The sequence below is a fragment of the Mixophyes fleayi genome, chromosome 1 (assembly GCF_038048845.1).
Source record: "Mixophyes fleayi isolate aMixFle1 chromosome 1, aMixFle1.hap1, whole genome shotgun sequence".
NCBI lineage: Eukaryota > Metazoa > Chordata > Amphibia > Anura > Limnodynastidae > Mixophyes > Mixophyes fleayi.
Window position 1 is genome coordinate 59,326,395 of NC_134402.1, and position 27,311 is coordinate 59,353,705.

General features: G+C 39.5%; 1 protein-coding gene across 1 annotated transcript; it reads left to right on the top strand.

Moving 5' to 3' along the window:
* The first annotated feature begins 457 nt into the window (after positions 1–457).
* TMEM33 (transmembrane protein 33) lies at positions 458–14,608 on the top strand. The gene is made up of 8 exons (XM_075195052.1): positions 458–561; positions 4,842–4,900; positions 6,917–7,011; positions 7,715–7,902; positions 9,346–9,413; positions 10,720–10,853; positions 13,673–13,756; positions 14,229–14,608. Exons 2-8 carry the CDS (start codon positions 4,853–4,855, stop codon positions 14,356–14,358), a joined length of 747 nt encoding a protein of 248 aa, XP_075051153.1. The 5' UTR covers positions 458–561; positions 4,842–4,852; the 3' UTR covers positions 14,359–14,608.
* The last annotated feature ends 12,703 nt before the right edge of the window (positions 14,609–27,311 follow it).

Below are 27,311 nucleotides of genomic sequence, written 5' to 3' on the forward strand. Positions count from 1 at the left end.
AAGTAGATATATGACATGATGTTTCCCAACTATAAATCTGTCCCTACAGTTTAAATTTACCTCCCCCTCTAATGCAACATGGTTTTGCCAGGGTGCAAATTTGCTGCTTTTCTTTGCTTTACTCCTAACTCAAAATCAGGCCCAGAGTGACTATAAACGTCAGGATAAACGTAATATACTTATAATGTAGCCATACCAGGACATGTCTGAGTACACACCAGGTCAACCCCTGACAGCCACGGTTGTGAAGCCGCCTGCCCCTCACTACACAATCCCACACCCGGCTCTCACTGAATGACCTGTCATTATTACAACACCCGGCATGCAGAACCTTCCAGAATCACCAGCCCGCCCGTCTCTGCCATTGGATGCATGTACTGTCAATCATCGAAACGTTCTAGCTTGGCGACAGGTCCCGCCCGCTCGCCGCTGACGCGCCTTGTAGCCACGCCCCTCTCCATGGTTTCCTCGAAGGTATTGGTGGGGCTGAGAAGTGACGTCACAGCCGTGGCTGGTCGCAATCAGTGCCGCAGAAGGAGTCCGTCAGGTGCGGGGATTTAGGTGAGGACAGCTCGGGGGTCCCCGGGGGGTGGGACATGGGGCACAGTGTCTATGTCATGTATGAGGCGTATGACACGTGTGCTGGCCGGGACCGGGGCTGCGGTCATCAGCCCGGCCTGATGTGCAATGAATGGACAGGGCAGCCATTGTACTGGAGGCCTGGAGCTGTCACCGGCTACGAGTGACACTGGAGACATGGTGGCATCTAGTCTCTCTCTCCCTAGTCGTGGTGTAATTATTACATGCTGCGATGTATTGCATGGGTGTCTAATATTACATACTAGTGTATTACTACGTAGCTTTAGGCTGTAGTGTATGGATTACTATGTATCATTGTGTGTATATTACCAGTGACCATACATAATGTGCTTACTCATCCCATCTTTTATTATGTACATACTCCTGAGAGGTGCCAGTTCCTCTTTGTGAGTAATTCGTTTTTACCCGGATGTTGTCATGTTTAATAATTGACTTTTATAGGGGCATTTCACCTTATAATCGCTTATTAAACCTGAGTGTGAATTTTGTTTTGGATTTTCCTTTATAAAAGATGCTGTACCCCTTGAAAATGTACACAATTTACATTTCACCCTAAAATATTACTTGTTGTAGAGTGAAGATGCATAATTACTGTCTGATGTCAGTGGCTATGAGAAGTTATTCAGTATATGCTCTCTGAATTCTGCTATATTTCTGTGCAAGTATACACCACATCCTAGATACATTATTGTCTTTAATTTGTTTAAGCTTTATTTACTAGGGCACATATGCTTTGGCCTGTTTACCAGTGTTATAGTCTCTGTTACCTTTCTATAACACTGTAAAACCTACTTTACAGTGAGAGATTGCATCATAGCAGAGACTATAGAACTGATGCTGCTTAGCATTGAATGGCAATCTGTTACTTTGAAACAGTTGCTTTTACATGGGGCATATTCAATTGTTTTTTGTCTGCGCTGCGGAAAAACTATTACCGTTAATACGGTAATAGCTAGCTGGATTTCAGCTCGCAGCTCAGGGAGCTGAAATCCAGCGAGAAAATTACCGTAATAATGGTAACCGTGCGCGGACTGCGAGATTTTCAGCATTTCAGCCGATAATTGAATATGCCCCTAGTATGAATTTGTGTGCACAGTACTGTGAGCTCTGTCGAATGTTCATGAAACATGTTTTTTTTTTTTTTTAAAATATACTTTGTGCACAATGGGCTTTAATTAAAACAGGTAAACATTCCCACATTATGACTTTTGTGTGTCTGCCAATGCAATGTAAAACACATGTTTTTCAACTTGTTGCCACTTGCTAGTTCGCTTTAAATCCTTTAACTCATTCTTCATACTTCTTTATACACCCCGAAATCTGGTTAAATCTACATGATTGATGATCATGTGAAAGGGGCTCTCTGTGTTAATCTACAGGACTGTAAATATAATACCTGACACAGTGGGGGATGGGAGACATTTATTGAATGTAAAATATGCAACTCTATATAGTGAATGAATTATTATGATATTTTGTGAAAGGGAAATCTGCTATAACGTCATGGCGGCAGTCATTCAGCAAGCTGCAAATTTTTAAAAAGATAAGTATGGCCTGTAACAATCAAAATGCACATTTTTTTTTTTTTTAGCATACTGTTTCTATGACCTATCAGACCTATCTGCAAACAAATGTATGTCTTCCATTGCAGTTTTACTAATTACAGTGAATTCTGCTTTGGCACAATTTTATTAAATATGACAGACTGGATCCCAAAGTAAAATAGGGAATGGGAAAATCTGACTACACTTTAAATTTCTGTTCAGTTCCAACATCTATCATTTAGCAGTTTAAACCCACAGTGTGAAAGTTCCAGTTGCACTCTCTGCAAGCAGGAGTCCAGTTGGGCATTCCTTGCTGTGTACGGATGAGGAGCATTAGGGTGCCTACTTTTGCATGAACATCTAAAAACAAGATTTTTCAGGACAAGATTATTTAAATGAGGTACAATGGAGAGTGCACAGTTATAGGAGCATTACCTGCTTTGCTGGATGGTGCCTAGTCTTTTTATTTTTTATTTTTTTTTCTATCAAGAAGGCCTATGCTTCCTCTAAAATCTCAAAGATTAGTTTTGTCTTGTAGGTCTAATGCATAGACAAACTGAAGGGGGTTTCCTAGTGCCTGTAAACCCCCCTCCAAGACTGGGGCACTGTATAATTGAGGTGGCTGGATCCTGTTCCCGCTTCACACATCTCTACTTGAAAAGGGAGAGCTGCGTGCACCTAACAGTAGTGCACACAGCATTGCCCATGTAAATTATAAGGATAGGAAGAGTTGGAGAGCAGCCAAGCACTGTCTAAAATTATAGCCATGTCCCCATGCATGCTGGTCACGCCCACTGGTGGCATGGTATGGAAACGCCCCTCTACAAATCCTGCGTTTGCCCCTGTAATGGGCTAAATTTTGCAAGTTTGAATTGTACTGCTACCGAAAAGCAAATTTCTAGTTGCACTTCAACCATGATTAAGTTATTAAAGAAGCTAAGCCAAGCAGTGTTTTACATGAAAATGGAGAACTTTAAATGAATTAAGGGGGTGGACGTTTTATGGTTTTCAACATGTGTATTTTTAGGTGTATCTGCAAAGTTAAGTTCTGAGAAACTTAAAGTGGGAGTGCACATTAAAATGCGCTAGTCTGATTATTAGGCACTTCTGCACACACAAGGAAGTACTGCAGGTCCTCATTTTTTGTAGTTTATAAATTAAGTTTTGGGAGTGACGATTGTTCTTCAAGTCATATCCCTTTATAAATAAATACCATTTCAGCTTTCATTTTGAAAGCTTGTGTAATTTGGTGCTGTTAGCCATTAAATGTGTAACTTTAAATAATATATATTTGTCGAGTATAAAACTGCTCCTGTATCTTTTTTTTTTTCTACAAACTAATGTCATGCTAACAGTCCTTTTATGTAGAAATGCATATCTAATATATAAAAGCCTAGCGGCGTGTGTTAGTGTGTGTGTGGGTGAAAAAAAACTACCGGGTGACAGAGTGCTCAAGCTGCAGCGCCACCTGCTGGGCGGAGTTATATAATACACTGACCTACTAAATTCTTAGCATTATCTAATATATAAAAGTCTAGCGGCGTGTGTGTGTGTGGCGATGAAGATGACAAAAACCTTTTTAACACCTTAAGTAGCTTGATTTGACTAGAATGCATGAGTATCATGCACGGGTTAACTTGTTTTTTATAATAATTGATTACCTTTTCTTCTTTATTTATGTGTAGCCACAACTTTAAATGGTGCAATGAAATTGGTATATGAGTGATCCCCGATATAAGTCACAGTGTCTGTCTGGGCAAAAGTGTATACATTATTATTTTACAGTGTTATCACTACCTTAGTATATGTGTTTGTACATAACAAAGGAAACAGTTTTTGCCAAGTACACATTGTCAGGTCATTGATCTTCCTTCCTAGGGTGACATAATAAGATAAGTAATGCACAGAACATACATACAGATTCAAGAGGTTCTCAAAATCAGTTTTCTGTAGTTGTAAGATATAAAATTGTGTTTCTGTAGTTGTGTTTTCAATTTTTGGTCAGTTAGAGACATTTTTGATTCGTCTTGTCATTTAGAGTGAACATATTGAGAATTAAATAGCTGACTTAAAATGGTTAGTTGGTTCATGGGATTTGTCCAGCACGGAACTTCAAACTAGAACAATGAGTAGTAACAGGCTAACTTCATGCAATGCTCCATGGGAAAATAATATTCCAATAGGCCAATCCAAAAGAAGAAGAGACTTCAAGAAAATGACCTTTACACACCAACCCTGTGAGTCAAAATCCAGGAGGAGGATATTGACTCACTGAGCTGACATGTAAAGTGCATTTTCCAGAAGTCCTTTATCCAGCACTGAATAAACCAATTAAGATGTTAAAGTGCTTTTCATTTAGGTTTGTATACTTGACCATAGTCATAGTCACCCTTATGGGCTCACACACGCTCTGAAGCCCCTGCTTTGCTCTTCTGATAGCAGAGCAGGTTTGGCGATTGGAGCTTCACTGTTCACAGACACTTGCGCATTTTTGGAGGATGCCTTGCTCTGAGGGCCTCGGGAAGGTGGCCCGACATTTGCGGCCCCCCCTCACTTCTGGGCCCCACCGCCTGCAGTGGCCACTAATCATAGTCCATCATTTGGATGCAATGTAATTTATTTTGGGAGAACAGATTTTATATTGAGGCAATATGATTAAACCACAATGTTACATTTTCCTTTTTTTGTGTCACTCAGATTTTGCAGACATGGCGGACTCAGTTCCAAACAGTCCTCCTCCTCAGGGAGGGGCAGTGGTAAGTAGACTTACAGCATGTTACATTCTCTTGCCTTCTATCACTGGTATAATTCATGTTTTTCATAGCACATTGGTGTATTAAGAAACTGATAGATTTGTATTGCATGATTTTGAGAAACTCATATTATGTCCTCATACATCCAAGTATACAAAAATACACTGAACAGCAGCAACACACACCACTGTTTATCTCTTGGTCAATCAGACTGATGTCATGATGTTTTGCAAAAATGTTAAGGAAATAAGTTACATCATTTGCTGTAATTCTGGTTAAATAATTGGGTATTTTGCTGCAGTTTGGAGGCAAGAGATTTAGATGCAAAAAAACCAGTAGATGGAAATTGTGGGGTTTATACTCCTATTAAATTAGTTAATATTTTTCCTTTTGTGACCTTTACTATGTCCATCATATAGACCTAAATATAGAAACCAAACAGCTAATTTTCATTACATATTAACCCCTTTTACCAATTCAGGACACTGGCCTACACATTCCAGAGATGTCTTTTGATTAAACTGTCCCTCCTCTCTCAAGTAGGAAGGAGTCCTGAGTTTATATGTCTTGTCACTGCTTTGTCTTTCCTCTACAACTTCAAATTAAGATTACATAGACTAATTCCTGTCTTCAGCAATTAATATGTCACTTTTCCTCATAACTATTATGGGGGAGAATATCATTATACAATAAAAGTGTATCCACACAGGACAACAAATATTGCAGTGTTCTCTCCAGAACCTTTGTCCCGGGTGCTCCACCCGGCTGTTTTTACTTGTCACCCGGCTCTTGGAGCCCAACAGAGTCCTATTATAATAGAATAAACCATTGTTTCTCCTAGTACAACAGGCAATATGTGAGCACTACGGCCAGCAGTGTGTGTTACACCACAGACCACCGGTCTGACCAGTCCTGACAGGTATTTGCAATAACTTCCAACATTTTTCAATATTATTGCAAAGTGTTACAACTGCCCCCCACCGACTACTTCTTAATGCCACCCAGCAGGCAAAGTTTACTGGGGAGAACACTGTATTGTGACCTATACTCCAGGAAAATATCGGGAAGACCACAGAGCAGCTCCCGAAGGCACATTTAGCTAATTGATGGTTAAAAGGGGTCTTTCTTTCTTTTTTTCTTTTGGATATTTTTAAAAATATAAAGGTATTCTACACCTTAAACCTTATTTCTTTGCATAGTTGCAATTAAGACATTGCATGATTTATAGGCAAGAGTTGTCATATCACTTGCTTTGCCAGAATAAATAACATATTTATAGACCACAGTAGAACAGTGTCACATTATCTTGAAAAATGTTAGACTGCTTGCTTGGCATTGCCCAAGACCAATTGTAGAATGAATCACCTGTCAGACATGGGACTGTGCTCAATCTATTCATCTGGAAGAGCCAGACAAGATCTATGTTTGGTTTTTTTTTTGTTATGTCTTATGCTTTTACATTTAGTGACCTTTCCCATTAACAATATTCAAAGATAAAATGTTTTATTAATTGGGCATCACTGTTTGAGAGAGTCTCTACAGGACTAGGCCCCACTTCATGATATATTTGTTTTGCTTATGTAGCTTTTTTTTGAGCTAGTTCGTTCATTAGTTACATTGAAAAGTGTCAGGTCCATGAGATTGAGGGAAAGAAGCAATTCTAAATACAGCTGCTGCTCCTGAAATAAAATGCTGACAAATAAGACAGCAGAAAACTATTATCCACACAAAATAGCTATCAACTATACACATGTAGTTTGTTTAAACATAAACTTTAATTCTACAGATTTGATGATAACATTTAAGCTTCAGTACATTTCTGTTTTGAGTAAATGGTTCAAACTAGAATATATCGATTAGAAACGCAGTGAAAGTATATGGTACGTGAAGCGTTCTAGAAGGGATTTGTTTGTAAGCTGTTAACGGTTGTTTCTTATGTTTTAATAATCCTTTACTTGTCCTGTTTTATGTCCTGATATTGTTTAGTGTATTGATTGTATTTTTCATTTTATTTATTAGCAATTCATGCTGGCAAATAAACTTGACTCTGCTATGTGGCTATCTCGGTGGTTCACAGTATATTGTTCAGCATTATTTATTCTTCCTATTTTAGGGTAAGTAACTAAATTGTAGTCATTAAAAATGTAGACATCCACCTAAACCTGTAGAGATGCATTTAGTCATATGGTTACAAACCTGACTACAAAACCGCGACCTTGGGAGCTTTACCTGAAACCTCTGTATAAATAACTTAAGGTGTTTGATTTGGGTCTGATCACCTTATTGTACTCTTCACCTCCTGCTGGATCGCGTGTACCCTGTTTATTCTCCATCAGATTGTATGACTACTCGCAGCAGCTGGAGATAACTGCAGACCTTGTGAGACCTGCCCACCTTTATGATTATGTTATTAGGACTGGGCTGTGTGTGACCGGGGCCATATCATGGGGAATGAAGACTAGTGGGAAGTCGCAGACTGAGAGTTAGACAGTGGAAAGAGCTGGGATCGCCAGCAGCACAGAGTAGTGATGTGAGGCTTCTGCCAAGTTGATGCAGTAAGATTGTGGTGTCAAACTTTTATATTTTGCAAGGTTTTAATGTCAAACCATTCAAGAACTATTGTTTCCAGTATAGAGCACATTGTTTGCAGTAAATGTACTACAATGATATATATATTTTTATATAATATGCAGCTATGAGTCTTGTGTGTGTAGAGAAGTGATGAGTATTTAAATGAGAAAACCATATTAAAAACTGTTTTATTTTTCACATACAGACTTAACTTGTTTTCTTATTATTTTTACCCCCCATCTACAGCTTACATGAAGCTGCCAGTTTCTATCAGCGTGCCTTGCTGGCCAATGCTCTCACCAGTGCCCTTCGGTTGCATCAGAGGTTACCTCACTTCCAGTTGAGCCGGGCATTTCTGAGCCAGGCTTTGTTAGAGGACAGCTGCCATTACCTACTATATTCACTTATCTTTGTCAACTCTTACCCTGTCACAAGTATCCTTTGCAATCACTGTTTGTAACAAGTTACATTGACCAGTCTGCAATCAATACATGATATAACATTTGAGAATTGTAATTAAGCTGTGAGTATATGCCCTTTACCTAGAACTTGTGATGGCTACTAGCTGTCTTGAAGCAGGTCATACATTGCAATAGAGCAGCCGATGTCAGCCCAATATTGCAGACTGTGTGCCTTCAAAATAACCGTGATGCCAGATTAGTATCCTATTGAAATTAATAGGGTCATTATCGGGCCTGCTGAAGATGACCACTAATGTCTGGTGTATGCGGGCATTGTCCGGCCTCTGTGTCCAGAAGAAGTGTTGGCCCATTTTTTAATGTGAATTGGCTTATTGTCTGCAAGCGTAAAGGTGGGCCAGGCATGGGCTAATTCTGCTGCTTAATCAGAGCATCTGAGCAGCCAGATCTCTTCTGATTTTGGCCCAGAAATTCACAGTGCAAAATGGGCCAACAATTGTGAATCTATTAAATATTTCATCCAGAGTGAAAAAGGTTACTAACATGGTAGATATGGCCACAAACTTGGTATGTAACACAGGCAGCAATTGCACACGTCATGCACTTCAATAATACAACTGTTGTATTTTTATTAGGAAAAATGTTTTTATTTTTTAGAATGTCATATTTAGATCATTTTTTTTTAAAAAAAAGTTTTTGACATACTGGGGATGATGCAAGAGATGTTTCAAACTTTATTTGTTTATTTCATTGTAATTCAGTGCACCTAAATTGTTGGTAAAATAATTTGTCTCCTTTTTTGCTGAAGTAATGCCGTATCTCAGAGTTATAGTATGAGTTTATAGTATGTATAGCATTCCTCCTCCCACACTGTTTGTGAATGTAGATCTTCCCATTGGCAACTGATATCCTCTCAAAAAAATGCCGGCTTGACACTCTGGACACAGTCATAGTGGCCCAGTGTTGGCTAACCTGTGACACTCCAGATGTTGTGAAACTACAAGTCCCAGCATACCCTCTCAGCAATAAGCTGCTATATATTGGCAAAGCATCCTGGGACTTGTAGTTTCACAACACCTGGAGTGTCACAGGTTAGCCAACACTGTAGTAGCCTAAACCTACAATCCTGACAATGGAGATGCTATATTTAGAGGGCTGCATACGCCCGGCCTTCCATAAAATAGAAATCCTGCAGAAGAGTAAAATGTTAGGTATGGTCTCTTGAGTGTATTCTACACATTGTTATATATAGGATATGTGTTATATTTTCTAAATATGTTGCACATATAACCGAGGGTGGGAAAAAACAAAGTCCATATAGGTGATCTTATCCTTTAAGTTTTTTGAAAGACCCAGGCAGTGGGCTTCTAACAGGTAACCATTATTTACCACATCAAGTAAAATGTTAATGTTTAAAGCACAAATAGATCATGTTTGTTTCCTTAATGTGTGTGTCAGTGAGCATATTCCCTGTCTTGCTTTTCTCATTGCTTCATGCATCAACGTACACGAAGAAGATCTTAGATGTAAGTGTTGCTGCCTTTTATATTTACATGGTATGCTTACAAAAGAACAACTATTTTTAATGACCAGTTCAGGGGAAATGAACATCTACCTACAGTCCCTTCTCAGTTGTGAGTTGTGGACCTCTGTCACAATGGTCAGAATTCTGCTATCTGTACTGTCCATACAACTTTTTTGTTTGTTTTTTGTTCACAGACAAACTTTTGTATACCTTAATAATGTATTTGCTATAACTACAGCTATGTCCCTCCACCTTATTTGTGCTTCCAGTCCATGTACAGCCCTTATGCACAATCCTTGTAACTGAACATATTTTTTATTTAAAATAAACCTTTTATAGAGCAGAGTTATTTATTCCCTCAAATGTAATACATCTCCTGCTTGACAGCCCCTTACATAATGGATATTATATCTATGTTTCTGCATGCATAAGTGAGCTGTTCCAGCATTAATGGAGGCGTATAGTGCTCAGCTCACGCTTCCAGCCAGCATGCAGGTTATGTGACCAGGCTGTAGATCTGTGTTTCCTTACAGTTGTACTTCCTTTCTGGTCCACTATATTTAATAATGCATTATAGTGTATATACTATAATGTGCTGTAAACCTGGGCATTTCACACCTCTTTTTGCTGCACAACCCCTGAGCTCTTGTCATCAGGCTCACTTAGCAGTAATTTATTGCAAGAAGAGTAAAGTATCAGCAATAACCTACGCTGCTTCCTACAGTAACTGTATTTGGATTGTGGTGACTGATTCTTGCGAATAGGGGTGGTTGGGAGAATACTCCAATCATACTTTGTCACCACACGCTAAACACTGATTGCAGGAAGAAGTGAAGGACTTGTGTACAGTGTTTGTACATCTCTTGGTCAGTGCAGAACTTGCTGTTTGAGGTTTAAAACAAAAGAAAAAAAACCCTTAATTATGGGGGCCATAAATGAGTGAGGAGGGGGGATTGAGAAAACCTTTAATAGGCCATAGTTGACGAGCATTGTTTGTATTACTTTATATAGTGGTGATAAAATTGTATCGGACTTATCTGTATTGTCTCTTCATAGACTGGCAGCTTAGTAGTAGGGTCCTGTGGACTAAAGCATCCCTCTCATATATGGCTGCTGCTATGAGGAAGTGCAGGGACGTAAGAATGCTGTCAGAATTCTAGAATGTGGCAGATACAGTAGAATGTTTGTTCTGATTGACAAGTAGAGACGCTAACGTTGTAGGATATAAGTCACATCATTCAAATTATGTTTGTGCTGTATCAATAAGATTTTAGCACTAAATCTTGATTGATGTTTTCTCTCTTCAGGCCAAGGGTGCAAACAGCATGCAATTTGTCAGGTCTCTTCTGGACAAACTGAATGCAAATCAGCAAAATATTCTGAAGTTTGTCGCTTGCAATGAAATCTTTCTAATGCCTGCAACTGTCTTCATGCTGCTCAGGTAAGAATTGCCCTTTCTCTCGTGATTGGTTGTCAGATTTCAAACACAATCCAAAAGAATCACATTGTACTTATTTATACATATTGAACCTTAGTGATCCCCTCACTAAATTATTTCTTTCCTATATAAAACTAAGCGGTGACCTGTAATGGCAAGTTGTGGATTCTTCTGTTTGTCCACTAAGAAACTTGTAGACCCAGATTTTGAGCAATTGATATTGCTGTAAATCCTATTGATGTTATTGTTGCCTCGACAAAGTATATTTACAGCATGGCCAATGTTCTAGTTATATGAATAATGATTTACACGTCCCCTACACCAGTAGTGTATATTTTTATTTACGACAAGCATAGGAATACAGTATATAGATACGTTTGGCGAGTCTTTACTTACTTCTTAGGGGGAAATTCAATTGGCCGCGTTACTGTAAAAAGTAATGCAGCCTGCGCACAAATACCAACGTTGCAATAATAATACGGTAATTTCAAAGCCGGCTTTTAGCTCAGGGAGCTGCAAGCAGAAAGCAGGCTTAAAATTACTGTATTAACGGTATTGACTTTAACGCCGTGTTAGTTGCTGTGACGAAATTAGTTTGATAACACCTTAACCAGCTTGTCCCTCGTTTCTCACAATATGTGGATTATAGCATGTACTCTTTATAGCCCTTGCTTTTGTTCCCCAGCTCAAAAGAGTACAACTACAGTGTCTAATTACATGTGGATAAGGGGATATTGTAGCTCATTGTAAATATGTATAAGGCTAATTAGTAGCCATTGTTTTCACAAGACTAGTTCAGACATTTGGTCTACAATCTAGCAGGGGAGTTTATGTGGAAGTACAGCTCATCTCCACTCCCCTCTCCAACCCCCTAGTTCAGGACTCGCCAATCTTTAACAAGGAGAAACCCAGTGGTTTGCCCAGGAAGGGGAAAACACTGTGGAAATTTGACCCTAGATATAAGGAGCCACTCCGGGGGAGGGGGGGTGATGTTCATTCGGGAAATTGATGGCTGGAAGCTGCTTAGAAGGTATTGGGTACAATTGGGCCAGAAAACCCGGTATCTTCACAGTCGCGGCTGAATTGACTCTGCCCTTTAGAGTCAATTGTATGATACCTATACTTATAGAACCCTATAAATGTGATGGTAGTAGGGGGAAACCAGCAGAAAAGTACAAAGAAGGGAGACAGCGGAACAGAGATACCAGTAAGAGAAAAAAAGGAAACCGAAAGGACTGTTGTGTAGGAGCCTCAACTTCACATCTTGCTGGCCATAAGCTGTACTAAGTAGCAAAGATCGTCTTGTATTGTGTAGATTTCTGAACCATCATCCATAATGGCCATGTCACTGTATGAGCAGCCTGTCTATCCTGAAAAGTTAGCGTGAGGTCTTCCATGAGCATCATTTCATTTACCCTCAAGATCCACATTTTAACAATGAAATGGTTAATTGCTTCCAGAGTGTAGGATCACCTATTATAGACACGTTGCCTACAGCAACCAATCAGATTCTAGCTGTCATTTTGTTGAATATACTAACTAAATGATAACTATAATCCGGTTGCTATAGGCAACATCTCCACTTTTTGAAACGCGCAGCTTGATAAATTTACCCCTTTGTGTTTTAGTAGAGCACTTGTATGGCTAAACCTCAGAGATGTTTTTTTGTAGGTGTATGAAATCTGGTTACTTTGGGGGTTTAAAATATGTAAGCCATAAAGCCCTGGGCTTTATGGGCTTTGTATTGCCAGAGAATAAGGGGCACAGATGGGAACATCCTAGGTGGTGGTATCATCGTGAAATACCATCTGGCGAGAAGCTTATGGCAACTTTTTCAGCTGGGGATGCCACGGGTCAGCGCAGTCTTGTTCCGACATGCCACGGGTCAGTCACTCACTCTTAGCTAATTTATAGGCTTAATATAGGTAAGGTCACAAAATATCTGTATCCACTGTGTATATCTAATGGCTACAGTTCAAAGTGAATGTGAGAAAACTGATATTTTCTCTCTACCACTTCACCATTTCTTAGTTTTGTACACATTGCAATTCACCTTTTTTACATCCTGTTTTACTAGTCCCTTTTTACTGATTGCTGATAATCCCCAATAATTACAAATAATGGCATATTCTGTAGACTTATTCTGAATGGAACCTACTCCATTCTTGAATAAGAACTGTATTTCAGACTCAACTCGTCTAACATTTTTTTTATTTATTTTTTGTTAATGTGTCACTAGGCTGTTTATAAAAGCAAAATAAAATGATATGATGACAATTACCAGGTTGTAAAGTTTTGTCCCTGCAGATGTACCTATTTTCCAATACTGACCAATTGTTCAATACAATTCCTCTTTTTCTGCGTGTGGGATGCAGTTCTTACTATCTGTTCTATTAAGTCTGTAGTTGGAAAGGAGCAATAAAAACTATTTGGCACACATAACATGATGGAGATTGTAGTATCGGATAGCATAACTCATACTGGCTCAGTACTAATGTGTTTCTGGATAGTATTTTAAACTGTTGGCAACTGTATATCTCTGTTTGACTAATACAAGATGTACATGAAATAGAGTGATTGAAAAAGCTCTTGTTAGCTGCAGAGGCATAATGTGACATAATTATTATTGTTGTTATTATAGTTATTACACCATGTATGAACACTTGCCTAAGAATATTACACAATCATCCTATAGACGTTGAATAACAGGCAATGAGACCTGATCAGTTCATCTTGTAACTAGAAGAACCTAATATCTTGCAAATAGGGTCTGTTCATTCAACCATGCATATTGATTAATTTATTTGCTTTGTCATTTTCAGTGGTCAGGGGAGTTTATTGCAGCCTTTCATATACTACAGATTCCTGACACTACGTTACACTTCCAGAAGAAATCCATACTGCCGGTACGTGGTAATATACACTCTGCACACTTCGTGCTGGTATCCACATGTTGTCATGACATTTAAGTTAAAGTGTACCTGTTACTTACATTTGTGCATGTTAATGATGAACGACCTAGGAGTAGATTATTAGCCCTTATGTACAATTTATGATATTGTATAGATGAAATTATATTAAAATCATTAGGTGAGTATCCATAAGTATCTCTCCATTATAAGTGGATATAGAGGCGTCAAACGTAAACATTGGTTTCTTTTCATCAATCAAATAAGAATGTGTCTGCTTGATTCTGTATGAAACGCTGGACATTTCTGACCCTACGTAACTGACAGAAACTGGAGAAAATCGTCTAAACGTCCAGTCATCAGCTAACCTTGGTCTAATGCTTAAAGGTTTCTGGTGGGGGGGGGGAATTTACAGGAAAAAAACTTTATATTCAGCTAATACAAAGTGTGTTTAATCCTCTTTTTACAGGACTTTATTCACAGAGCTGAGGATTATCTTGGAGCACCTTGTAATGAAACCAGCATGTCCAGACTTTGTCAGAAGATTGTGTCTCAGTAGCATTGCTTTTATAAGTAGACTAGCACCGACTGCTGCATAAGTTATTCTTAATTAAATTATACAATAAGTATGTAAATGAGCATTAGCAGCTGGTATTTCTGCTCTCTGTATAATATCCAAATGTTTTACAATTATTGCAACCCGATGGCATTCAAACAGATCCATCCAAGCAATCCTGAATTCTCGTATGCCTTTTTATACACAACTTGTTACAATTTCTTAGGATAATTACTGTGACATGTTCCCAATAAGTGAATGTAGAATCCATTGCTATTCCCATCCAAATTAAAGACGTTTAAATAGTGTCAGGGATCTAATTTCCAGGGATCGCCTTGGAGAGTTGCATCCAGGGTTTTTTTTAATACATAAGCTGCAGAAATGCGCAGAGACCATTTCATTGGGAACAACCAGTTTTGTGAGAGAAAATATAGTGAGGTATAAATGTTCTAGTTCTCATTTTCCAGGAACAAAGTAGGTTGAACATTGTGTAAACAAAGCAAATGTTACTTTACGGTTATAACTAGAAACATTTTTTATTTTATATTTAGATTGCTGGTATCGAAATACACATTTATCAAGGTACACTCCTTTGTATGAGCAAAAGAGTACATAGAATGTACATAGAATAAAGTAATTGACACAATGATTTTAGAGTGTTTCTTTGAGGTATTTAGCTTTCAGAAATGTCCAACAAGTGTATTTTTTCAGCTTTTTTTTCCAAAGTGTAAAACTTCAAAAGATGCAATAAAATTCAAATATGCACCTATGTACTTGCCTGTGATGTGTATTTTGTTTTGGGGTTTTTTCCAATAATTCCTTATGTTTTATCTTGGTTGGACAATCATAGCAGGAACATAGAGCAGAGCAAATAAAAATACAATGTTGACCCACGGCGCTAGAAATAGCAGCAACACAATGGAAATAGAATGCAACAATTTTCAACATGGATGGTATTATACAAACAGGAGACACTTATGTAAGGCTTGCATTCCAAAGCATCATAATTAAAGGTGTAGCCGTTGAAACCTAATACCATCGGTGGTGCACCGCCTCCGGAAAGAGAAAGCACTCGTTTATAGCCCTGGAGGGCTCCACGGACTCTGGCACCTCTGTGAAAGACCTTAGGACCTTTACTTAGGTACATTTTTTTATCCCTACCTCTCCCTTTTTGTGTGATTTACATCTGCATAATTATATTCTCCTTTTTTAACTACAGTGTATATGATTGGATCATATGTACCTACTTGGATCTTTTTCTGACTTATATTTTGGATTTAGTTTGGATTTATTTTTATTGTTTATCACTATTTTTATGTTTTTCCTTTTTATATATATATATTTATTTATTTTTTACTTTTTGTATTAACCCCTGGCATATATCTATTTTCCCCATTTTTTTGTACCAAGCCAAAATAAATCTTTTTGGGTTATTTACAGAAGTGTCTCCTGTTTGTATAATACCATCCATGTTGAAAAGTGTTGCATCCTTTTTCCATCGTGTTGCTGCTATTTCTAGCACCGTGGGTCAACATTGTATTTTTATTTGTTTATACTGGGAAGTTTTGGAATTCGTCCCACTCAGACCCACTTTGGCAGCTTTATACATATTTTTTAGAGCAGCGCTGTTATCCCTACAATCCTTTTTTTATACATATAGCAGAGCAGCTGAATTGTAAATAAATGACATAAGTAAGACAAAGATTACCTGAGTTTAACCTGAGATGTCTTAAAATGACTAAACAAAGGGCAGCTAAGGACTAAAGCTAGAATAAAATATGACCATATTTTTAGGGATTATAAAAACATGAGTTTAGGGTGGATAGGGAATGAGAGGGGGGAGGGGAGCTGTGCTGTTTTTGATAAGTGAAGGGGTCAACATGTATTTATTTTAGAGCATGTAGACATCTGTACATACCACAGCTTCGCACTGAGTTTGTGGCGGGACAGAGACCACTGAATCCCAGAGACAAGATGGTGGATGAGAAGTGTCAGGACTACCATATAAGTTTCTTCTTTCTAGCACTGGCCTTGAGCGTGAAATGATTATTTGAAGCCATTGCGCATATTCCACAGCACTTTTTAAAAAAAAAAATAATCAATGGTGGCATTACATTTACCAACTGGTACAAATAACAGAGGACTATGTGAAAACTGCTAAATAAAAGGGGTGGTTAATCTGGTACGACACATGGGGCATTTACATGGCATTATAAGGAGGGGTAATAATCATGGGAAGGTTTAATCTACCTGATGTGAACAAGTTGCAAGTTCCACTAGAAGTAGGGACCTTCTGAATTCCTTGCAGGGAGCATCCTTCAAGCAAATGGTGGTGGAGCCCACTGGCAAAGAAGTAATATTAAACTTAGTATATATAAATGGTGACCGAATATCAGATGTAAATGTAGGAGAGAGAACCTAGGATCTGGTGATCATCAAGCAGTATGGTGTAATATAAAGAGAGAGACCGACTCATACAACATAAAAACACAAGTGTTAGATTTTAGGAAGGCTGACTTTGTAGAGATGGGAACATGTGTAAGTGACTCTTTGACAGAATGTTTGAACTTGAAAGGGGAGTGCAAGAGAGGGGGGAAAATTAACAAGTACAATACTAAAAGCAACAGACCTTTTGTATCAAAAGGGTTAGGAAAATACAAGGAAAAGGAAGACTGTGGTTCGCAAAAAAAAAAAATAGCAATTATTGTGCAAGGGAAAAAAAAGATGGTCTTCAGGAAATATAAGCAGACTCAGAAGAAAAGAGGTGTATCTTGTTAGACCAAAGGGGGCTAAGAAGGTAATCAGATATGCAAAGGCACAAGCTGAATTGAAATTGGCCCCACTCAGTAGGTAAACGGGGCAAATATTTTTTTAGGTATAGAAGTGGAAGGAAGAAAACTAAAGGAGGAATAATAAGACTAAGACAGAGTGTAAGTGATCTGTTGAGGGAGGGAAGTTAATAGCAGATCATCTTAATAATTATTTTTGCTCAGTGTTTACTACAGAAAGAGAGGGGAAGGGGCCACAGTTAAGTTGCAAGTACATTCATAAAGATGAGGTAGATAAGTACATTTACAGAGGAGAAGGTCCTAACAGCTCTCAAAAACAAATTGGATAAATCAATGGGGAATTAGATGGGAAACATCCAAAGATACTAATATAGCTTAAAGGGGTGCTGGTAACACCATTAACAGAATTATTCTACCAGTCACTACCTACAGGAGTAATTCCAGAGGACTGGAAAAGAGCGACTGTAGTCCCACTACACAAAAGTGGAAGCAAGGAAGAGGCAAAGAACTACCGACCAGTGAGCCTTACAGCAGTAGTAGGGAAATTGATGGAAACATTCTTAAAAGAAAGAGTTATACAATATCTCAAATCCAGCAACTCACAGGATCCCAAACAGCATGGATTTACTGGGGGGAGATCATGTCAAATAAATTTTACTGACATTTTCTTTTCGACCGGGTGACTAAAGTAATAGATCAAGGGGAGGGGAGACGTAGATGTAGCTTATCTAGATTTTAGTAAGGCTTTTGACACTGTCCCACATCGCAGACTCTTAAATTTGAAAGCTTGGGATTGGATCTGTCATCATCATCATCAGTTATTTATATGGCGCCACTAATTCCGCAGCGCTGTACAGAGAACTCATTCATATCAGTCCCTGCCCCATTGGAGCTTACAGTCTAAATTCCCTAACACACACACACACACACACACACGGACAGAGTGACTAGGATCAATTTTGATAGCAGCCAATTAGTATGTTTTTGGAGTGTGGGAGGAAACTGGAGCACCTAAAGGAAACCCACACAAACACGGCCAGAACATACAAAATCCACACATATAAGGCCATAGCCTGGAATTAAACTCATGACCCCAGTGCTGTGAGGCAGAAGTGCTGACCACTTGGCCACTGTGCTTCCTCCACCTGTGTGTTCAGCCTAAGGGCTAGATTTACTAAGCTGCGGGTTTGAAAAATTGGGGATATTGCCTATAGCAGCCAATCAGATTCTAGCTTTCATTTATTTAGTACCTTCTACAAAATGACAGCTAGAATCTGATTGGTTGCTATAGGCAACATCCCCACTTTTTCAAACCCGCAGCTTAGTAAATCTAACCCTAAGAGTTCTACTGTGTCCAGATTCCACATTACCTTGGGGTGTCAAACATTCTCTATTGCCTCTCACTAGTCTACATTCAACATTGCATGTGGGTAGTAGACAATTCTCATTGTTCGTGTCTGCGCTAAATTCACTAATTCTTACTCTAAAATCAACATTGACCTTGTCCTTGTATGATCTGTGTACCTGAAACCTGATGTTGGCAGTAATATAATTTTGACCCTATCGCAGTTAATATATTATACTACTTTGAGTCATTTAAAGGGAGAGTATCTAGAGGCGGTCTTGTGCGGGCTAGTCTTGGTGATATTTTTGGGGAATATGCACGTCCGTATTCAACAAGGAGCATTGGGACGTGAATACATATGTGGAATATAAAGTCCCAAAAGAATGCACAAAAAAAAAGTTCCCTTTTATTTTTCCATAAAATACATTTAATACCATGTTATGAATGTCTGCTGTCCAAAAAATGCATTTTTACAGTTGCTCCTGATTGCAAACATATGTCCTAGCATACATACACAACCGCCATAACTAATAACACTTACACCCGACCTGTAGATGTGTAAGTGATATGACTGAAAAACATGTACCGTTTACATGCCCAAAGCTTGATCTTCAGCTTGGCAGGTCCTTACAGTACATTCCCTACGTACACTTGCCACTTCGCCCATTCCACCCATGAAATCGTAGGCGGTAGTAGGGTCCTTTGCGCTGAAGATGAATTGGACATTATTGCACTCTCTGGCGAATGGTTTGTTTCTGCCGTGGAATACTGCAAGGAAAACAAAAGTATCGGTGAGATATCTGACATTTTTCTTCTGATGAGGGCCTAACAAATGTTTTGGGGTGTGTGGGAGTGAATGCTCTGCTTATCCCAGACACTTTCAAATTTATTCTTCCCTAGAAAACTGGAGGGAAAAAAATGTGTAATCTCAAATTTGAGTCATGTTAGTATGAATCTTTTTGTCTAGTGTAGGAGACACCTGGACATCATTTCAGATGTATCTAGTGTGTCCGATATACCCAAGCATTATAAGATAATTTCAGTGTGGAAGACCTTTTCTCTGGAAAAAAAAAAACATTATCTGTGCATAAATGGACCATTACTTGTATTACATTATTATGTGACATGTAATAATCTACCTCACCAGCCCTCACCACTGTGGAGTCTCTGGGGTTCCTCACACTGCTGCAAACCTCAAAAAATATGCTCATTACACTGAGAGTGTTAACTCCAGTGTAATACAACTGACCACTCTAGAGAGGCAAACGAAGGTAATTGTTCCCTCGCTATTTATAGGCTGTGACTGATTACAGGGTCAGACTGTAGTGAGCAAACGGGATGAAATTGCAAAGCCCCTCTCTCCAAATGCTATATTAAAGGTCTTCTACAAACCTCAGTACAAATGCTCTTATGTGATGTCATGAACCTACTTTTAAACAACTGTGCCTAGCTCTATGGGGAAGTACTAAGACTTGATGGCCAAGACAGCATCACACAACACACTAAACTAACACACATAATAAGCACTATATTCACATCACAATTCTGTTTAACTTAAGACATAAATTAAGTTAAACCAAGTTATTTTAGCAGGAAACAAGTAATAGTAGGTAGGATAAAAATGTGACATCAGGCAGCACGGTGGCTTAGTGGTCCTTATCACTCCAAAAACATAGTAGTAGGTTAATTGGCTGCCATCAAATTGACACTAGTCTGTGTGTGTGTGTGTGTGTGTGTGTGTTAGGTAATTTAGACTGTAAGTTTCAATGGGGCAGGGACTGATGTGAGTGACAAATACAGCACAGTGCTATATAAATTGATGATGTTATTACTGTTGCCGCCACGTACGTTTTCCGGAGCATCTCCCAACACACACAAGTAGGAACAGATTTCCTTTACAAGGGTGATAACAAAGACTGTGAAGTGGTGTGCCCTGTGCTAGGCAGACTAGTAGGCGTTATCGTGCATATAAAGCATTCTGTTAGTCACAAATGTATAGTCAACCAATGCAGCCACACTCCCTACAAAATGCCGTGAGCTCTCTGCCTACTCTGTGATCATTGGAGATCGGATTCCGTCCCTATACTTAGTATGAAATACATTTTTGACCAATGTAATTAAAATATTCACACATGCAAAACTAACAAATGTATTGAAGATGGTAACCCCTCACTCCATGGTTAAGTTAAGATGGTTGCAATTTTTTATTGAAAAAGTATAAACTTTATTTGCATAAGGGTACACAAAAAAACAGACATAAGGACATTGGGCTTGATTCATCAAGGTACGCAAACGCATACTCATCTGCTAAACGGGACTTGAGCTACGTAAAACACCATACGCAGCGCAAACAGAGCAGATACGGCACTCAAAGTCAACTCAATCTCAAACTCCAACGCAAATATAACGGTTTGCGTCACTCAAAGTATGAAACACAGATACGTATGCGTTTGCGTACCATGATGAATCAGGCCCATTATTATCAAGTGTACTGCGTCACAGTGCAGCCGAAACACAGTACACAATGTTTTTTTAAACTGGCCATACATAGTCAAATATAGTTGACCAGTTTGGTTGTTTCTACAGAATTGACCCAAGTTTGCACCATGTGTTGTTCTGCAAATGATCTTTCATAGAAAAAAAATTCAATTTGATTGGATTTGATCCAAATTTTATAGTAAACTAAAACATTTATTGTTGTTTTTCTATTCAAGGACTGAGGCACAGAAATGCTAATATCAGACTCCAGGGGAAATATAACTCTCCTGCATATTTGAGAAAATGTGAAGCCCATTCAGTGAAATCTAATAAACATAATAATCACGGGCTGCTGACACTAAAGAAAAAGGACCTCATTCCACTTTTCTTTTATGCAGCGATTTACTGGTCCCCACTGATTGTAAAATTGGATCAGAGCAGTAAATTATCCATACCACTACCAGCAACGTAAGTTCAGGGATCCATATTTCTAGAGCATTGTGCTTAAATAAGCAAAAATGATACATTTGACGGTGTGAAATTGGAAATATCAGGGGCTTTCTAGTGTGATTGAGGTAAACAACAGCGTTACTTGCAATTTGGTGTTGCCCTTTTTCACGGAATTTGCTTTGTACGTTGAATAATATTTCAAGACAAATTAAATTGCTGGGTTTCTCTGCTGGGCAGTTGTATGCCGGCTTTATTGATGCCGAGAAAATAAAACCGCTTAATGTAATTTCTGCTCATATTTTGGGCAAGTTTACAGAAATTTCTTTGCTGAGGTTTTTATCAATATAAAAAGTTAATGCTGACAAGTTAAAAGAGTTTTATATACCATGCTGATATTGTTTACTATAGCATAACGTTTTGTACCAGTGTTTCTTATTTTTCATTGGTACTTATAAACACTTATCAAACTGTCTATATATAGTTCCTTTTAAAAAGTGTTCAGCCCCGATCCCTTTTTTTCTGGAAGTTTTATTTGTGAGTTAAACATTCATCTTCTCAGAATCACACCCCCAACAAAAGAAAGACAATAGCAAACTATAGTAATAAAAATAACCCCAGAAAAATCTTCATGTAATCAGGGCCGGTGCTAGGGTTCTAGGTGCCCTAGGCAAAATTTCAACGCCGCCCCCGCCGAAAACACTAAATAAATAAATAAATAATTAGATTTTATTTACCTCGCTCTTTTTTCTCCTGAAGCCTCATCGGTAGATGCAAGGGGGCTCTTCAAACCTCTTCTCTTTTCTTTTCTTCTCTTTTCTTCACTTCTCTTCTTTTCTGTTTTCTTTTCTTTCTTTCCTATGGCTGCTCCTCACCTTCTTCACACAGGAGGTGGAGCGATGCATGCTGGGAGGGGAGGGGAGGGGGAAAGAACTTTATTCACACTGTCTGTCACTGACAGACTGGGGGGGCCCCCCAATATTGGATTGGGCATAAGTTGCTTGACAAATGGGGGCCTCACAGAACCCCTAGCCCAGGGGCCTATAATGTCTTAATCTGGCCCTGGTCATGAGTTTGATTCGCAACCATGGCCTTATCTGTGTGGAGTTTGTATGTGCACATAATAGGTATATTATATATAGGTATATTATTGTCTATTACAATGGTTCCCACCCAGTCTTTTTGGTGTTGGTGTTAGGGAATTTAGACTGTAAGCTCCAATGGGGCAGGGACTGATGTGAATGAGTTCTCTGTACAGCGCTGCGGAATTGGTGGCGCTATATAAATAAATGATAATGATGATTTAATGTGTATGCTATTAATTTAATGTCAGGACTGGTTGGTGGAAAAAGTTCTATTATTAAATGTGAATACTATTTATTTAATGTTATTATTATTGTATCCGCAGTGCCGTAGTGTAGGCAATACAGGACGTTAACATAAAACATGGCCATACAAGGACAAAATAAATGTGGACATAAAAATACAGGGTAGGGCCCTGCTCATGAGGGAGCTTCTTATTGGAAGAGTGCACAGCTGAAACAGGAGGAAAGACTATGGTTCAAAGTGTAGACTGGGACAGTTATGAGGGTGCAATAGTGTTAGTAGTATCTTAGGGGATACAGTAGGCTCTAAAAAAGAGATGTGTTTTCAGAGAGCATCTAAATATTTGAAGGCTGTAGGAAAGACTGATTGGCTTTTGGCTGGATTCTATAAGTGGGGAGCAGCACGGTAGAAGTCTTTTGTGAGAGGTGGTTACTAGACATGAGACAAGGTGCAGATCAGAGGTGGATTTGAGAGGCGAGAGGGCAAGTATTTTGATGTGAGTTGAGATGTATGGAGGGGTGGTGTTGTTGAGGGCTTTGTAGGGGAGGATGAGTAATTTGAATTTGATTCTGGAGGACACGGATCCAGTGCAGGGATTTGCAAAGTGGTGCAGCAGATGTGCAGTGCTGAGAGAGGAAGATCAGTCTTGCAGCAGCATATAGTATGGATTGAAGTGGGGATACATGGGTGTGGGGAATGCCAGATTGGAGGATGGAAATGTGCCAGTGGAGTGAGACAGGTTGAAGAGATGAAATAGAGGTTGGGCATGCAATGGGGGAGATGGAGTGGAAACCTTAGGAGGGAATAGGGTCAAGGAGAGAGGTTGTAGGCTGAGATGATGTGTACAGAGACTTCATCTTTAGTTACTGGAGTGCAGGTGGGTGGTGTGTGGGGAACTTGGCATGAGGAAATATCTCGTTGAATGGTGTTGATTTTGTATTTGAAGTAGGTGGCAAAATTAAGGGCTGTGAGAGAGGAAGGGGAAGGAGGTGCAGGTGGGCAGAGCAGTCAGTTGAAGGTGGCAAAGCGGAGACATGGATTATAAGAATGGGTAGATACTAGAGATTTGAAGGTTGATGGTTTGGCAATTAAAATGGCGATGCTAAAATATGAGAGGATGAATTTCTAGTGGAGGAAATCAAGATAGGAATGAGATTTCCTCCAGTGATGCCAAGTGGATTGGGTTAAGTGTACTTAGATGAGGCATGAGGTAAGGTGAGACTGAAGGAAAGGAGGTTGTGACCAGAGAGTGGGAAGGCTAAGTTGTAAAAACTAGAGATGGAGCAGTAGCAGGAGAAGACAAGTTGACGGTGTGTCCATCACAGTAGGTGGGAGATAAGGTCCACTGGGAGAGACTAAAAGAAGTCAAATAAATTTAGAGGCAGAAGAGACAGTGGGATTATCAATGGGAATGTTGAAGTCGCCCAGTATGATAATAGGCAGGTCAAAGGATAGGAAGTGAGCCAGGCCACAAATTGTTAAGGAATTGGATCTGGGGGAGATAAATGACAGCAACACAAAGATAGAGCGTAGAAGGAGGAAGCTAGGGAATGGGAAACAGTAATGGGGAGGGAGAAATTGGATAAAGGAGAGAGGAGTTTAGAGAAAAGGTTTGTGAAAAGGAGAGAGTGTAAATTGAATAGGTGCATGATGGAGAGATGTGGATAAATGTGGATTAGCTAGAGTAGGTAATGAAAGAGTGGGAAGGAACAATTGATCTAAATTGTGCAGGGCAATGGAGGAGGTGAAGGATACTTTACCGCCCCATGGCTGGGGATAATAGAGGAGGCAGTTTAAGCAGCTCTAACACAACAAGGTCCAGGCAGCTGACAATAACAGTTGTGCTCTGTGAGTCCCAGAGCTGCATAGAGCTGGCTGCAGCAATGGCAGCTGAGATCAGTGGCTCCAGCAGATGAACAGAGATGGTAATTCAGTAGATTCTAAAACATCCTTGTTTTTGGTGTGAAGTCAATCCTCAATGCTACTGTGATGTTTGCCAACAGAAACCAGAAAGATCCAAGGCTTTATATTTGTAAGAATAAGGAAAGTGTGAGCAAAAGATCTGACATAATGTGCAGCAAACTAAAACTGCCGTCAGCATACCATGTTGGGGCTGGCTGCAGGGAGGGAGGCCTAAATGTTAAACATGGGTGCTATTGATTTAAAATCGGGGCTGGTTGATGCTTTCTAAATTTGATGTACCTGCCCCTTTTTTCCAAATAGGGCACCAACATTCCAGGATTCAGACAACAAACATCTGAGCTTAAGACACCAGCAGCTGCAGGTAGTGAAAGTTGCAAGAACAGGTAGGTGGACAGTTTGACAACTGTCTTTAATCTGGTGGGGCATGCCCGAATTCGTGTCACTGTCCCCTTTGTCAGGGTTTGCTACTACTGTAACATAATATGAACTGGCGACACTACTATGTGGTATAACATGATCTGGGGCAACCCCCCTAGCAGGGGAGGGCTGGCAGATTCCAGCCCGGGGGGGCAAGCACACAGCAGCGGCCCATCCTTAAAGGGTGGTTTTTGGTACAATATATATTTATGTATATAAAAAGAGGCTATTGTAGTGTTGCTTAATCCATATATATATATATTGTTATGCCCCCAAAGCTGGATTAAGGCTCTGGGGGGCCTGGGCACTTTAGACTGGGTAGCCCCCTATGATGTAGCATGGTTATCATTTTAGACAAATAAACAGGCAATACTGTGTGCACTACTGTTTAGTGCACACAGTTCTGCCTTCACGAGCAGTACAAGGTGAAGCGGGACATACCTCCCAACTGTCCTAAGCGAAACAGTCACCCAAGTTCGGGACTGTCTCACCAGATTCAGGACAGTTGGCAGACTGTTCTGCTCTCTCCTACCTGTCTTGTCACTGTCACCACTTGTGGCTGCTGGTTACTTTAGCTCATTTGCTGGTTGTCTGGATCCTGGAATATTGGAGGCCCTATATGGTAAAAAAATGGGTACATGAAATTTAGAAAACTCCAACCAGTCCTGATGTTAAATCATATCACACACTTTTTATAATTAGGCATCCCTCCAGCCACAACATTAAAATAATATTCACATTTTATAAATATATCTCTTTCTCTCCAACCAACCCTGCTATTAGATAGCAAACACATTTAATATATTAACCTATTTCCTTCCCTCCAAACAGCCCCAATAATAATTTAAATAGCATTTACATTTAACAAATATTACCATTTCACACAACAATCACAGGCATTAAACAATTCATAATCACATTTAATAAATAGACCCCATTTTCCACAACCAGCCCACAATTAATAAATAGCTCCCAAACCATCCCAGCATTAAATTAAAGGTCTAATAACCCCATTATAAATTCATAGGCCCCACTATTAAATTAAATTGCCCCACCGTCACCCCACAAATAAAATAGCACCCAATAATTAGCCCCCACCTGCACTCCACAATTAAATTAATAGCCTACCTCCCACATTATATTAAGACCCCCCTCCCTTCCACGCTACATTCATTTACTGCCCCCCCCACACACACACACACACAGCATTCAGTTACTGCCTCCCACACACTTTGCATTCATTTACTGGCTCTTCACACACACACACACACACAATATACTGGCCACATACTCATATATATATATATATATATATATATACACACACACAATATACTGCCACACACACACATACAATATGCTGCGACACACATACAATATACTGGCCCCATACTCATATATACATACAACATACTGGCCCCATACTCATATATACATACAATATGCTGCAACACACATACAATATACTGGCCCCATACTCATATACATACAAAATGCTGCCACACACATGCAATATACTGGCCCCATACTCATATATATATATACACACAATATGCTGCCACACACACACACACACAATATGCTGCTGACACTGACACACACACATACATACACAATGCTACTGACACACATACATACACTATGCTGCTGACACTGACATACATACATACACAATGCTGCCGACAACCCCCCCCCCGCCGCACTTACCTTGTTCTATATGCGCCACGCGCTCTGCTCTGCAGTCTTCTGACATGGGACGGCACCTATCACGTGGTGCACGTCCCATGTCAGAGCCGGCCTATTGGGAGGGAGGATGGCCTTTCAACAGCAGCCAATGAGAAGGTGGCTGGTCCCGGAGAAGGGGCCAGCCACCGAGTAAGTGAAGTTAGGGCCGGCCCAAAATAGTGTTTTTGGGTCCGGCCCGGGGGATATCTGCCCCCCTGCTCCCCGTCCCAGCCCGCCCCTGCCCCCTAGGCAGTGCATGAAAACTGTCGCGCAGAATATCCTTCTCGAGGTTTCTTTGGGTGCACACCTTAATGAAATGTGATTTGCACTCCTGTGAATCTTAAAAGTACAAAGTAGATTTGATATATTATTATATATATATAATGAGGGGATGTATGTATTGAGATGAAAAATCAGACTTTGATTGGAGCCTAGATCTGACTGTGTCTAACACTCACTGCTGCATGCAGCTGATCAGGTGACTGACTTACATCATAACAGTCTTTGTGATGTCACTCAGCTTTGATATAAAATTCACTGCCTGGT

Bases quoted from the DNA above. Each gene is read 5' to 3' on its own strand.
- TMEM33 (XM_075195052.1), top strand. From the start codon at position 4,853: ATGGCGGACTCAGTTCCAAACAGTCCTCCTCCTCAGGGAGGGGCAGTG. The intron at 4,901-6,916 runs GTAAGTAGACTT...TTTATTTATTAG, and splicing joins CTCCTCAGGGAGGGGCAGTG to CAATTCATGCTGGCAAATAA. The intron at 9,414-10,719 runs GTAAGTGTTGCT...TTCTCTCTTCAG, and splicing joins ACACGAAGAAGATCTTAGAT to GCCAAGGGTGCAAACAGCAT.